At 39.7% G+C, this 15,003-nt stretch overlaps 1 protein-coding gene across 2 annotated transcripts in view; it reads left to right on the top strand.

The window, feature by feature from the left end:
* Positions 1–15,003, top strand: part of CERK (ceramide kinase) — a 46,182-nt gene that overhangs the window by 23,968 nt on the left and 7,211 nt on the right. For both annotated transcript variants that reach the window (XM_040544740.1, XM_040544741.1), the window contains exons 7-10: positions 2,949–3,023; positions 4,718–4,870; positions 5,585–5,690; positions 7,737–7,807. In XM_040544740.1, the coding sequence (XP_040400674.1) occupies positions 2,949–3,023; positions 4,718–4,870; positions 5,585–5,690; positions 7,737–7,807 (405 nt within the window). The remainder of the gene's footprint in view (positions 1–2,948; positions 3,024–4,717; positions 4,871–5,584; positions 5,691–7,736; positions 7,808–15,003) is intronic.

Genomic DNA, 15,003 nt, shown 5'->3' with positions numbered 1-15,003 from the left:
ATGGTAAAGATTCAAAGCAATTATACTTGTTTTAACAAGGGCTAGCTACTGTAAGAGTTGATGTGCCCTTTACACACTTACTATTCTCAATAGGCTCTTAATATCAAAATATCTGGGATGAGAACTTTCTGTAGCTGGGATGTTTCAGCTTGGGATTCAGCTGTCTACATACAGTGGCGTAGTGCCCTTTGAAATGTGCTAGCCCTCTACATCTAGTGTACTAGTGTAACAGTGGGAAGCCAAGCAAAGTAATCTGCAGCACTTGAACACTGGTGGTTGGTGCCATTTACGTAACGGAGTAATTCTCCGTAGGTTGAGTTTGTTTGAAATTGATACCCAGATTTTGATGCTATCTGCTGTCTGTCTGCAGGTGAGATGGATGTCTAAACGCATGTTATAGCCAGGGGCCATCTGATCAGTAAATCTTGTGTTGCAACTGCCTGCTTGTGCAGTTGTTTTATTTCTTGAGATGCCCCTCAAGTGGTGCAAGATGCTTGTGTGTGTACGAATCGAGCTCAAGCTGCCATCAGCTCTTCTAACAAGATCTCTTTGACCAGAATGGGAGCTGTGAAATACAGTCTACAGTGTCACATGTACTTCTGTAACTACTTTTAGGTGTCATAGCTTGAAACTTAATCATTCCCTTGCACACTGATTTTCTTCTCCTCCAGCACAACCAATTCAAAAGTTTTTTTCCAATCTGAAGATCTTATTTATTTATTTTTTAAATGAATTAGAGCTGAATTAGACTGTTAAAAAGCAGTCTAACTGCTTCATATATGCCTTGGAAGGGCAGGAATAGTTCTGTGTAATCCATAGAAACCTCTTTTATTTTCCTTTACTCTGTTGTACTCTGGCCCTTACAAATCCACAAAGAAAATCTAGCAGAGCGTTGGTATCATTTTTATGTCGTTTTTAGCCAAAAAAAAAAAAGCATCTAATACCTAACATTAGTCAAGAATTAAGCTCTGTGTAAGCTTCTTGCACAAACTGAGTGTTCATCAAGACGTGTAAGTCAAACTGTATATTCACGTTCTAACACTGCTTTCTCTACCAGATTTGTATTGATGAAATAAGCCAGATTTCAGTGACCATTACGTGTGTATCTCCTGAGTAGTAGACTCCATATCTATTCAAGACCCATCTAATGAAAACTAAGGAGAAAAAAACTTTTTTTTTCCAAAATCGTTTGGACTACCTGTTTGGCTCTGAAGTATTCAAAGAGATCCAAGTCCTTACTAATTATGAACATTTTTGTGACCTTGAAACTGGCATTGTTAGGTTCATACTTGGCATGATGTGGTTGGTGTTAGGAGCAGTTATATTCTCTTAGAATGTACATGATGAATGATACTGGTTTTCTTGCTCCATACTACTGGATCTGAGAAGAAAAAAAATGTTTACTGTTTTGTAGGTCAGTTACAGTTTGTTTTTTTATTGTTGTTTTTGTTTTGTTTTGTTGTTGTTGTTGGTGGTTTTTTTACTCCACTGGCAAGTCTGAGAAAGAGGGATCATTTGATAGCTGGTAAACCCTGTTGGTATTTTCCCCAGCCTGCCATTTTAGACTCTTGTGAGTTAATTTCAGACATCAGGTCTAATTTTAGCCCTCCCTTGCTTGTTAACTGAATAGAAATGAAAATAGCTCCTGTAAAATTGCCCAGCAGATAAATCAGCTTTTAATTGACTACAGAAGAGTATAGGGAGCCTCCAGTGTTTAAATCTAGCTTGTGTGGATGCCCCTTTTCTCCTCCCACCCAGAGCATTAGACTACTTGGAAGCTCTGGCTGTTTACATCAGGACAGAAGTGACTTTAAGGTAATTCTAGTAGCAGAATACAAACTTATCTCAAAGAAATTCGGAAGGCTGGATGAAATGCTACTCTTGTACATTTAGCAGAAAATTCAGGTCAGGTGTTCTAGTGGCCAATTGGTTTTGGTTTTCTTTTCAGAAGTAGTAAGAATTTTCTTCCTAACAGAAATTCGTGAGTATAGGTGGCAATATAAAACTGGAAAAAATGGCAATGAAGCGTAACTTAAGTATCTGAACTCTACTTACATTTTTTCTGCTATAAAACTCCAAATTAGGCACAGTAGCATCTTTTGTGTACCTCATCTGTTGTGGTACTGAGAGAAACTGGAGCCCTGTTTCCTATACAACAACATAAGCTTGTAGTGGTACATTTGCACCATCATGAACATCAGTCTGTGTAGAGAGAGACCTCTTAGTCACGTTTTCCTTTGTTCTGCCAGTTCTGTTATATTTATCTTCTCTTTAACTGGCTCACAGAGCTCCTTCTTGTTCACAGTGGCTGCCTTCTGCATTGTGTTTGCTTGATAGAGGCTTCTTCTGTGCACTTAATCGATAGGGGAAGTGATGTCCATTTTCTCAGAAATAAGTTGGAGGCAAAAGGATGTTTTTTGTTCCTTTTGATAATGGTATATGTCCTGACTGCTTTCAAAGTGTGAAAGAACCAAAAGAGGATTTTAAATAGTGATTGATCATTCTTACATTTTTAATTTTATGTTTTACTTTGATTAGGCCTTAGGAATCAAGTGCTCTGTATATGAGCTGCTCTAATCTAGTATATCAGTAGCAAATCTGAGAGTAGATATTTGGACAAGTTAAGTTTTTGTTTTGAGTTTTCCAACCTTGACTTTCAAGGACTTATTTCTAGGGAAGAGAACCGAGAACCTACGAGTTAGTTTTGGAGTTACATATATATATTGTTTAAGTCCTTGTACTTTGTGTGGAGACAAACAAGTTCTATTTACCTGAAAAAAAGTTATTGTTCCAATTTAAATCATAATATTTCTATCTATATATTTAACTTTGTTCCATAAAATAGAAAAGGGCAGGCTACAAGAATAGAAAGCTTTTATTCAGAGAACCATACCGACAATACTTGCTTTGAACATGTACAAAGTAATCTCTCAGTCTTTATTTTTCAGGATCAACAGATTGCGTATGCTATTCGACTGTTGGCATTTCTGATCCGGTAACATCGGCTCTTCATATTATTGTAGGTGGGTGATCAAAAATCACTCTTTTGCTACGAAAATGTTTCCAGTATCCAAAAATAGTAATTTCATTTGGTTATTGTTTTCCACATGCCTGTGAAATATAATTTGAATATAACAACCAAGTTGAAAAATGAACTTTTTGTCTGGGATTTAAGTCTCTTTCTGATTTGAAATATGGGAGGTTAAAAATTAATTGCTTTTTCCACTGTAATTCATTGTTTTCAAGGGAATATAACTTTTTGAAACTTTATATTTGGTGCTTAAGATTTCATGCTGTCTGGCATGCTTTTTAAAATAGTAGTAAAATATAATAAACAGCATAAATTATTGGATTATACATCTCAAAGTTGTCACAAGTAGCACGTACATTTGAATAGTATTATTTTAAACTTAGTTGCCTAATTTTCTTGTGCAATTTAATGCTTTCATACCAAGTTAGAAATGTGGCTTCTGCTTGACTGGAATTAGCTAATAATTCCCCATTTTACAGTCTAAAAATCACATATTTGAGGAGGAGCTAGAGAAGAAAGCAACTGTTCTTCAGTAAATGCTTTTTGATATGTTGTCTTCAGTAAGTAGAGGTACTGGCATTGCCACTTCTCATAGTCCTCAAGTAATGGAGTCCCTGAATTGCATGGGGGCTAAAGGAGACAGCTTGCATACTCACTGCATTGCAACTAGTGATGTCCGTCCAATCTGCCATATGCTGAGGTAACACAGTCACCCAGTTCTTAATACTGAATTTGAAAAATTGTACAGGATTGTCTTCAGTTATGTCCATTTTGTGTAAGCATAAAGGATGCAATTTCCAGCTGACTGTTCTTTCATTATTACTTGCTTATTGAGTGCTTAACAGTAGCAGTTTTAGGAGCTGCTGTTGCAAAGATTTACACATGGGCTTCTCTGTTGCTCACCTACAGTTAACTCTGTTCAGCATACGTAGATTTTAGCCCCACTGGACTGGAATTAAAGAGCTCCTTTAAATATGTGCTTAGTAAATCACAGTATCTTAGTTGGATTATTAAATGTGCATATATGTATTTAAATTTCTAAGTGTGTTTCTCAAGTACATAAAAGGGTGGGCATAAAGTTAAATAGCATAGGGTCAGACTGGTTCAGATGTTTTTAAAATTAAAAAAAAAAAAAAACACACTTCTGAGTCTTCCACTACAAGGACATCAGATAGGTTGTGTACTTCGTTTTCACATATTTTCAAGACCTGACTGGATAAAGCGCTTAGTAATCTGATCCAGCCTCCTAGCTGAACCTGCTTTGAGTGGGAAGTTTGATGAGAAGCCTCCTAAGGGCCCTTCTAGGTTGAATTATCTATCCTCTGATACTAAGAAATGTACAATTTATTCATTGGACATACAGTTCCAGCTTTGATCTCTTTTGTAACATCCTCTCCCACTCCTGTATAGCCCTAGTGCAAATTCTTCATTATATACTTTTAGCATACTGACCTTTCTTTTCACTTAGTGCTTAATGCTTTTTAAATATTGAAAGAAATGAGTTGTAAAAAATGATTCTCTTTCTCCATGTATAAGAAATATATGTATATGTATATATGATTCATATGTATGTTGTACAATATACTTTTATAATTAAAAAAATACGTAACATTGAAGTTGTTATCATTTTTGCAGCTTGAAACAAAATAAACCTTAATGGAACTTTGTACTTTCTAACCTCTGTAGGTGATAGCCAGCCTCTGGATGTCTCCTCTGTGCATCATAACAATACATTTTTGAAGTACTCTGTATCATTGTTGGGTTACGGTTTTTATGGAGACATATTAAAAGATAGTGAAAAGAAACGGTGGATGGGTCCAATGAGATACGACTATTCAGGTAAGTTGGGGGGTTATTACATTCTTTTGTCAGCACGTAAGAATATTGGAGCTGTTGATACCCTCTGTCCAAATCACGGTTCTCTGAAGCTTTTAATCATAAGGGACAGACTTGAACCTGATTGTATACTCCTTGTGGTACCAAGTGTGTTGAATCAGATTATGTAAAACTCTGTAATTTAGGAGATAACATTAAAACTTTGCTTATTAAAGTTGTGTTGAATTTGGCTATATAACACAGTTAGCAAATTAACTGATAGTTAACACTTATATGTTTTATAAGCTTTATAAAGAACTGAAATGTTTATTTAAACTGTCGCGAATGATGTTGAAAGCAACACTAATTCAAATTAATCAGCTTTTTTTGATTAGTGAACCTGCTAGCGCACTGTTCTGTGGCGTTCATGTCATGTGTTGATGTGTCTCACCTAGAGAGAGATGCCTAAAAAGTAATATCTTCTCTGTGTTAATCATTTTGACTTCCTTCTCAGTTAGTTGGACAGAGGTAGGCACTCTGCTGTCTTGGATGTGCAGCTGATGGAGTGAACTGTTGTAGTTCTTTCAGTGCTGATTGTAGAGTTAGCTGGGTGGTTTAGCCAGGGTATTTAATGTTTGGGCAAATCTTATGTTACTGGAAAGTATGTTTTACATTTTTGATTTGTGTTAGGAGAAAGAAGATACAAAAGCAGAATTTAATTACCTTTTCTTAATGTAGGCTTCAAGACTTTTCTTTCTCATCATTACTATGAAGGAACGATTTCTTTTCAACCAGCAAAACACACACTGGGATCTCCACGAGATAAAGATAGCTGCAGAACAGGGTAGGCTAATATTTATCTCTGGGTATTTCACATGAACTGTTGGAAAAGGCCTGTATGTAAACAGAGGTTACAGCAGTGTTGCTTTTTAGTATCAAAACGCTTACTCTGAAAGAGACAAGCTTTTTTAAAAAGGTTTATTGACTCATTAAAGAGAATACCTTATTTTGTCAGGTCAGCGAACAAAAATGTAATAAAATTTTGTTAGCCTGCTTCCCTCCCTATCTCCGATTTTAAATGAAACAAAGTATAATACCACAGTACACAGTTACTATGTGCTGAGGGTACTGTTCTGTGTTACTGCTAATAAATAACAAGTCTGGATACCTCATAGCTTCTGCAAGTGGAAATAATTATTCAAAAAGTTTCAAACATTCGTGTTGTAACTGGAACTAGCAATTTTACCAGTTGTTTTAGTGTAATGACAACAACTTGTCCTGAGGATAGGTCCTTTCAAGAACCACTATTTAGTCTTTTTTTTAATGGACTACAATTATCCTGTATAAATTCTGTGTGATCTTCACTTCTCTTTAGAAGAAAAGGCTAAGGGGCACTAAGAAAGTGTCTAGAAATAGCATGGGAGTGTGAGAGCTTCACCTCTGTGTCATGTCAGCATGACCGGATGTCTGTTTCAAGTGTCTGAATACAAATATGTGCAACATGTTGTGAGACGAAAAGGAGGAATTGAAAGTCCACGAATGGATGCAAAGCTAAAGTCTCACTGAGATTTTATAGACATGGTGTGATTGCTCAGATGAGCACAGCATGCATGTATGCTCTCCAGGGGGAGAAGTGGGGTTGCGCTCAATGCAGAGAAACAGCTCTGTTGCACAGAGCTTTGCACTGGAATGAGGGAAGACCTCATGGATAAGGATCAAAACAGACAAACACAGATGACAGGGAGGTAGGCATCTACAACAGACCTCTGATCTAAAGGAGGAAGTAGGTGAAGAAGCCTTTCGATGGCTGGAGGAAGCCTTCTGATGGCAGGCTCTGCAACTCGTGGGTGATTTTATCCATCCTGATAATTGCTGGAAGTGCAGTAGGTCACAAGCAATTCAGGAGATGCCTGGAGTACGATGATGATGATGATTATACTGGTGATTGACAGGCTGACTAGGAGAAATGCTCTGCTGGACTTGTTACAGAAAATGAAGGTGGGGGATGTTACAGTTGAGGACAGTCTTGGCATCAGTGACTGTGAGATTATAGTTTAAAATCTTGAGAGAAGCAAGCAAGGCAAAGAGTAGAATTGCAACCCTGAACTTATGGGTGATAACAGTTTGAGAGGAGTGGCTGGTATGCTGAAACTCAGGGCTGTTATTCAGAGGCATCTTGGCAGGCTGAAGAAATGGCTGGTAGGGACCTCATGAAGTTCGGGAGAGGCATACAGTGTGTACCTGGGGTGTAATAGTCCCATGCAACAATAAGGAATGAGCACTGACTGTTTGGGAAGCAGCTCTGCTGAAAAGGTCTTGGGGATCCTGGTAGACAACAGGCTACACCCAAGTCAGCAGTGTGTCCTTGCAGCAAGAAGGGCCAACCATGTACCGGGCTTTCTAAAGAAGACAGAAACCAACAGGTCGGGAAAAGTGATTCTTCCTATGAATTCAGCATTTGTGAAATAGAGGACTAGCAGCAGTATGTCAAGGTATTTCACTGCAATCAAATATTGAAACAGGTTGCCCAGAGAGCTTGTAGACTCCATCCTTGTAGATTGTCTTATTCAGTCAAATTTTGACTATGAGTAATACCTCGATCCTATCAGACATGTTTTGAGTAGAGGTTTGCACCACATCCAGAGGTCCCTTCCAACCTGTGTGGTCTTGACAGCATCACAGAGCCATATTTCTGACCTCCAATAAGTCTGAGTGCTATACCTAAGTTCCTATACTGTCTACAGAGTTATCCTGATTCATGACACATCAGGGTTGTTGGTGCCACACCCCATCATATGGCAGAGAAAGTCATTTAATGATGGGGTACAACACACAAAAGTTGAGCTGAATAGTTTTATTTTCATCAACTCAATAGTATTTCTGTTTTCAGATGTTACATTTGCAAGGAAAGTGAGCAACAACTGGCAGAACAGCAGAAGAAATGTGGATTAAAACATGAAGGTAATTTGTCATAGAAAGATGATGTTGTGGCATTATGCAACTTACTGTTATTCAGTATATATCAGCTCAAGTACATATGCTTTTTTTTCCAAACTGCAAGTTACTAGGAAATCCAATGTTTCTGTAAGTTTAAATATATATGTAAATAAGTGAAAAACATTCCTCCACCCAGGCCTCAGTTTTGATAAAATTGTACTAATTATTTATGTATTTTGTATTAATATTGTACGAATTACTTATTTTGGTGTGTTGGGCTCCTTTTCTTTAAGAAAAATATGTCCTGTGAGCTGAGATTTTGTCTTTTTTTTTTTTTTTTGTGAGTAAGTTTTAACTATTAAACTGTGAGCCGGTGTAGAAAGAAGGAATTCGTTAAGATGACTTTTGGAATAGATGAGGACTCAGCTTTGTGTTTGTTAGCACAAAAGTCACCCTATGTAAAGTTGTTTATTAAATAAATATGAGGCAGTGAACTTAGGTGTTTCTGTGCAGTACATCACTAATAGTCAGTATAAATGAAAAATTAGATTTTTTCTCCTCTTTCTTTAGTTGTGCTACCCTTATCCTCTTTCCCCCATTCCAAACCCTTCCGTGGATTTTTATATGGGCATACCTTTTCCTTTCTTATGTTAAAACGACTGTTCATATGCTGGATTCTGTGCAGTAGCCTTCCTATCTGTATCTCTTCATGTCTGTTTACTGCCCCCTGACAGGAAGCACTGGTATTGATACACTTTTGACCTTGCTGGAAAAAAATACAGAGCTTCAGTTGCCTGAGTTTAGCCTCTGCTCATAGTTCGTCTTCCTGGATAAATCCCTTTTAAACAGCAGGCAGACTTTCCATGGGTGCTTATTTTTACTCTTACTTTTTTTTTTTCCTTGTAGAGCCCAATGCATAAAACTGTAATTTTCTTGACACAGGCTTTGGACCTTTTGACCTCGACTGCCTTGTAATTACTGTTGTTTTGCACAGTATCTGTGCATGGCTGTAGCTATTTGTTAGCGAAGAGTATCATCACTCTGTAGAGATTCACTGGTAGCCTATAAAGCCTGTATATGGATTTCTATGCCAACTTTAATTCTTGTTACACATTCTTATATGTATATATGTGTGTGTGAATATATACACACCTATCTATCCATAATGCTTTCATCCCAGCTGCTGCTTCTAGATCTTTGATATAGCTGACAAATGGCTGGATTAGAGTGTTTCTAGAGTCTCCAGAACTGAATCTAGGAATAAATTAAATAAATTGCTTTACATAGTATTTTCTTAGGAACTAAATCTGATAGCAGGGTTCTTTTTCGTAAGAAAAATTCAGTGGGGGATGTCTGTGAGAAATAATTGTAGAAATTGCCTGCCTTTTTTGTCCATTTGCTAGTTACTTTTATTTTTATTAATTTTGGTTCAGCAAAGGAACAAAGGCTGAAGAAAGTGAGTTACAAGTTAGTGAGCAATCAAGACTGCTTTAGTCAGCATAGCACAAGACATTAAGCAGTTGATTCTGTAGGACTTTGTCTTAGATTTTACTTTCAGTAGCAGTTTTTCTTTGCACTGCAGTCTATTCTCCATGCAATACTAGTAAGCAAATAATAACAATCCACTACTCTTGATTTGCAATAAGAAGGATTTTAAATTGCCACCTTGTGTAAGCTTTTTACTCAGCAGGGTGTATTGGCTGACTCTTCCATTATGCCTACTTGGTTTGTGTACAGTTCAGATGAGTTTAGAAGGATGCTTGCATTAACCATCACTGAAAATACTTCTTTGTATTTTACAGAAGTCTATGTGCATGTGCTGAGTAAATTTGGAGTGTTAGCACTTTAGGCCGATTTCAGCAACTGGCAGTATATATATACAATAGACAATTGAAATGAGTGTCGTTTCTTTTCTCCCTTTTTTATGATTGCTCTATTGTATGGAAGATACTGTAGGCAAGTAATTTGTGATATTACAGTGAGACACCCTACAGAATGGTTGTGAGAACAGCTGGTCAACTAAAATGTGATAAGTACTCTGACTTTGTTCTTATTGAACAGTGAAGCTACTGTTGAATGACATGCTTAAATTTTTACTGAACAGTACTTTTCTACCAGTTCAATACAGTCAATTACAGCAATGTATATAGGCATTCTACCCTAAGTACATTGAGACTTAGTACAGTGAGCATACTTCAAAAGTTAACACTTATCTAGGTACAGTAAAGACTAAATTCATATTATTCAGATAAACAGCAGAAGGTTGCATTGTTAAAGGGTCTTCTTTTCATTCTGTTGCTTCCATATCAGAGAATGTCTGTTTTTCTTTAAAATAGCTTGTATAGTTCTGGACACAGATGATTGGCAAGCATTGTGTATGAAGTAAAATTCAGTATTACTGTTAGTTGAGATTCTAAAATGATGAATGTGGCCCATTAAATCTATTAAAGCCTGGTAGACTTTAAGACTTAGGGACATTCCTCCCTTCCCAGTGTGCAGGTTGTGAGGCTGCAGCTTTTCCTTTTCCCAGGTACAGTCAGTAGCAAGGTTGAGCATGTTTTCTCATACAGGCATAGACAAGACACAGTACAGACATGGCTGGCCACACAGAGATCAACACAGACAGGAGGTCAATATCTGTACAGGTACCCATGTAACCATGAACAGCCTCTGCATAAAACATGAGCACCACAACTAGTCCAATCCTGCCTTGTCTCCTCCTGATCAGGACTGAAGTTTGCTAGTAGAACATACACGTACCTTCGCTCTCTTGATTCACAACCATGCTCATATTCAGGGATCCCTCAGATATTAGAATGTACTTTGTCTCTCCCATATCAATGCCCAGATCCTGGGTCTTTTATCCAGTTTGCTAACAAAACCTACAGCTACTGAACTCTGATGCATATGCATATTTGTGGGTACCTTGAACTTAAATCCAGAATCCGTGTCCAGACCCCAGGCTGTGTTTGCTAGCCTTCAGCTCTGACTTTGAGTCTTTACAGATTGAGGTCTACTCGATGGCTAGCATGACTTGAAGTTTTCTAGTACATCTCATGCACATAGAGAGCAAAGGAATAAAGTTTAATAAGAATAACCTGCAATGATCAGGTGTAGGACTTGGCCAAATAAGCATACTGATCAGCAGCCTCCTTATGCTCAAGTGACCAGTTATCTCCACGTTTTCCATGTGTGTCCTTCCTTAATCAACCTTGTTTCATAGAATCATTCAGTTGGAAAAGACATCTAAGATCATCTAGTCCAACCTTTAACCTAGTACTGACAAGTCCACCACTAAACCATGCTACTAAGTTCTACATCTACATGTTTCTTGAAGACCTGCAGGGATGGTCACTTAACCACTTCCCTGGGCAGCCTGTTCCAATGCCACACAACCCTTTGAGTAAAGAAATTTCTCGTATTATCCAACCCAATCCTACCCTGGTGCAACTTTAGGCAATTTCCCCTCATCTTATCACTTGGTGGTTGGGAGAAGAGCCTGATCCCCACCTCACTATAGCTTCCTTTAAGGTAATTGTAGAGCACGATGATGTCTCCCCTGAGCTTCCTTTTCTCTAGGCTTAAACAACCTCAGTTCCCTCAGCCACTCCTCGTAAGACTTGTTCTCTAGACCTTTCACCAGCTTTGTTGCCCTTCTCTGGACACGCTTCATCACCTTGATGTCCTTCTTGTAGCGAGGGGCCCAAAACTGAACACAGTACTCGAGGTGCAGCCTCACCAGAGCCAAGTACAGGGGGACAATCACCTCCCTGGTCCTGCTGGCCACAATGTTTCTGTCACAAGCCAGGATGCTGTTGGCCTTCTTGGCCACCTGAGCACACTGCTGGCTCATATTCAGCTGGCTATCGACCAATATCCCCAGGTCACTTTCCTCCTGGCAGCTTTCCAGCCATTCTTCCCCCAGCCTGTAGCGCTGCATGGGGTTGTTGTGCCCCAAGTGCAGGATCCACCACTTGACCTTGTTGAACCTCATACATTGGTCCAGCCTATCCAGATCCCTCTGCAGAGCCTTCCTACCCTCAAGCAGATCAACGCTCCTGCTTAACTTGGTGTCATCTGCAAACTTAGTGCGGGTGCCCTCTATCCTCTTGTCCAGATCATTGATAAAGGTATTGAAGAGAACTGTCCCCAGTACTGAACTCTGGGGGACACCAATGGAGACCAGCCTCTGGCTGGATTTAACCTCATTCACCACAACTCTTTGGGCCTGACCACCCAGCCAGTTTTTAATCCAATGAAGCGTACACCCATTTAAGCCTTGAGCAGCCAGCTTCTTCAGGAGAATGCTGTGGGAAACAATGTCAAAAGCCTTGTTGAAGTCTCGGTAGACTACATCTAACAGCTCTTCCCTCATACACTGAGCGTCACCTTGTTGTAGAAGGAGATCAGGTCTGTCAAGCAGGACCTGCCTTTGATAAACCCATGCTGAGTGGGCCTGATCCCCTGGTTGTCCTGTAAGTGCTGTCTGATGGCACTCAAGATGATCTGCTCCATGAGCTTCCATGGCACTGAGGTCAGACTGACAGGCCTGTAGTTCCCTGGATCCTCCTTCTGGCCTTCCTTGTAGATTGGAGTCACATTTGCTAGCCGCCAGTCAACTGGGACCTCCCCGATAGCCAGGACTGCTGATAAATGATGGAAAGTGTCTTGGTGAGCACTTCTGGCAGCTCCCTCAGTACCCTCGTGTGGATTCCATCTTGCCCATTGACTTGCATATGTGCAAGTGGTTTAGCAGGTCACTAACCATTTCCTCATGGATTATTGCTCCCGTGCCTTAATGATTTCTTTCCTGAAGTGTCCAGCCTTCCTGGACTCCTTTGCCCTTTAGTACTGCCTCCCAAGGGACTCCACCAAACAACAGGCCAAAGTTGACCCTCTGGAAGTCCAGGGTGGCAGTTCTGCTAACCCCCTCCTTACTTTCCAAAGAATCAAAAACTCATTAATTTGTGATCACTGTGCCCAACACAGCCTTCAACCTTCACATAACGCACAAGTCCTTCTCTATTTACAGGCAAAAGTTTCTTCCCTTTCTCCAGCCTCATCTCCTCCCAAATAAACAGCTGGATCTAGCTAAATTTCATCGTTTCCAGTTTTGCTACATCAAAGCCCAAATTTGGTATTTCTAATAGGATCTATGTGATCCCATATGTGTGTGGTATTACTGGTATGGACACACAGGTGCTGTTGGCTTTGTAAGATTCAACTCCCCTAAAGGTGGTGGTCCCCTTCAGTTCTCTGTGCAATCTCTCACATAACTCCTCATAACTGCCTGTGAAACCCAGACATCCTTTACAGCACTGTCTGTAACTTTCGTCAGCTTCTCACACTGATAACTGTTAGGTTGAACTATTTCTCATTTTTTTCCAGAAGTTTCTTATGTTCTATTTGATTCCCTTAATCTCAGAGCAGAGTCATCATTTGCCTGCAGCCTGAACAAAGTCATTCTGTAGTTTGATGTATGTTTCTCTCTTCTCTCTTAAAATACATATTTTGAATCTAATTTAAATGATTTCTTTCTGTAATGTCCTTTTTGAAAGCAACATAAAAGATCAGCAGTAAAGCAAACATAATTGATACCAAAACCACTCTCGGAGATGATGTAAAAGTGTTGAATTTAACAAAGCTACATTTCTTTTATTACTAATTTGTTTATCAGAATATAGAGAGGAGGATAGACTAGATGGAAAAGTGATAGTTATTTTTAGTTTCCTTTAAGTCTTTTGTCATGTTACAGTCCTTCTCTGTTTTCCCTGGAGTTCCAGTTTTCTGGGTTCTGTTACTGGAGAGGGGATAGTAAGAAGTTTCAATAAATAAAAAATAAGGAAAAAAAAAAGAAAACTTGGAAGAGCAAGGTCTACAGAAACTTTTTTCTCCTATTTTTCCTCTTTTCACGGTGTATAAAGCTTGGAAGAGGTTAATTCAAAATGAATGTGTTACAGAATTTAGGTCCACAATTATCTAGACAATGGTAGTAATCCTACAGTCATAGAATGGCTTGGGTTGGAAGGGACCTTAAAGATCATCTAGTTCCAACCCCCTTGCCAAGGACATGGATGCCACTCACTAGATCAGGTTGCCCAGGGCCCCATCCAGCCTGCCTTGAACACCTCCAGGGAAGGGGCATCCACAGCTTCTCTGGGCAACACAGTCCAGTGCCTCACCACCCTCAGAGTAAAAAACATCTTCCTCACATGTAATGTAAATCTCCCCTCTTTCAGTTTAAAACTGTTCCCCCTTGTCCTATCACTGTCCATGTAAAGAGTTGCTCTCCATCTTTTTAATAAGTCCACTTTAAGTATGGAAAGGCTGTAATGCGGCTACCCTAGAGTCTTCACTTCTCCAGGCTGAACGTCCCCAGCTCTCTCAGCCTTTCTTCACAGGAGAGGTGCTCCAGCCCTCTGATCATCCTCGTGGCCCTCCTCGGGACCACTGTAACAGCCCCACATCCTTCTTGTGCTGGGGGCCCCAGACCTGGATGCAGGGCTCCAGGTGGGGCCTCACAAGGGCAGAGCAGAGGGGCACGATGCCCTCCCTCCCCTGCTGGCCACCCCTCTGTTGGTGCAGCCCAGGACGCAGTTGGCCTTCTGGGCTGCAGGCACGCGCTGCTGGCTCGTGTCGAGCTTTTCATCCGCCAGCACCCCCAAGTCCTTCTCCGCAGGGCTGCTCTCAGTGAGTTCTTCTCCCAGTCTGTACTCGTGTCTGGGATTGCCCCGACCCAGGTGCAGCACCTTGCACTTGGGCTTGTTGAACCTCAGTAATGATTCTCTAAAGTAGATGCAAGAACTAAGGTAGTAAGGCGTGAGAACTAAGCTGGTAAAAATAACGGAATTTCAGGAAATGAAATAGATGGCTTGGTGTGCTATATATAATCTCATCAAAGAAGCACTGTGAATAATTAATTATAAGTTAACCCCAGTATGGGCAAATGGGTAGTGTTAGATTTCTAAGTCCCTATTAGTTAATATGCCTCAAAACCTCTACCTTACTGTGGTTTATGACCAAACACGTTAAACAATCTTAGATAAACATTTTCTTTTGGTTGTTCCTTAATTTTTACCCCCCCATCACCTATTGTGACACTTCACTCCTGAAATACAGCCCTAGAACTGTGCATATCTCCACAGACTGTTCTGAAATCATTAGTACTGTGGAGTTGTTCATTTGAAATATCTGAGTCCATTTATATTTGGAGGCAAAAC

The sequence above is a fragment of the Cygnus olor genome, chromosome 1 (genome assembly GCF_009769625.2).
Source record: "Cygnus olor isolate bCygOlo1 chromosome 1, bCygOlo1.pri.v2, whole genome shotgun sequence".
In the NCBI taxonomy this organism is placed as follows: Eukaryota; Metazoa; Chordata; class Aves; order Anseriformes; family Anatidae; genus Cygnus; species Cygnus olor.
This window is presented reverse-complemented; position numbering and strand designations above follow the sequence as displayed.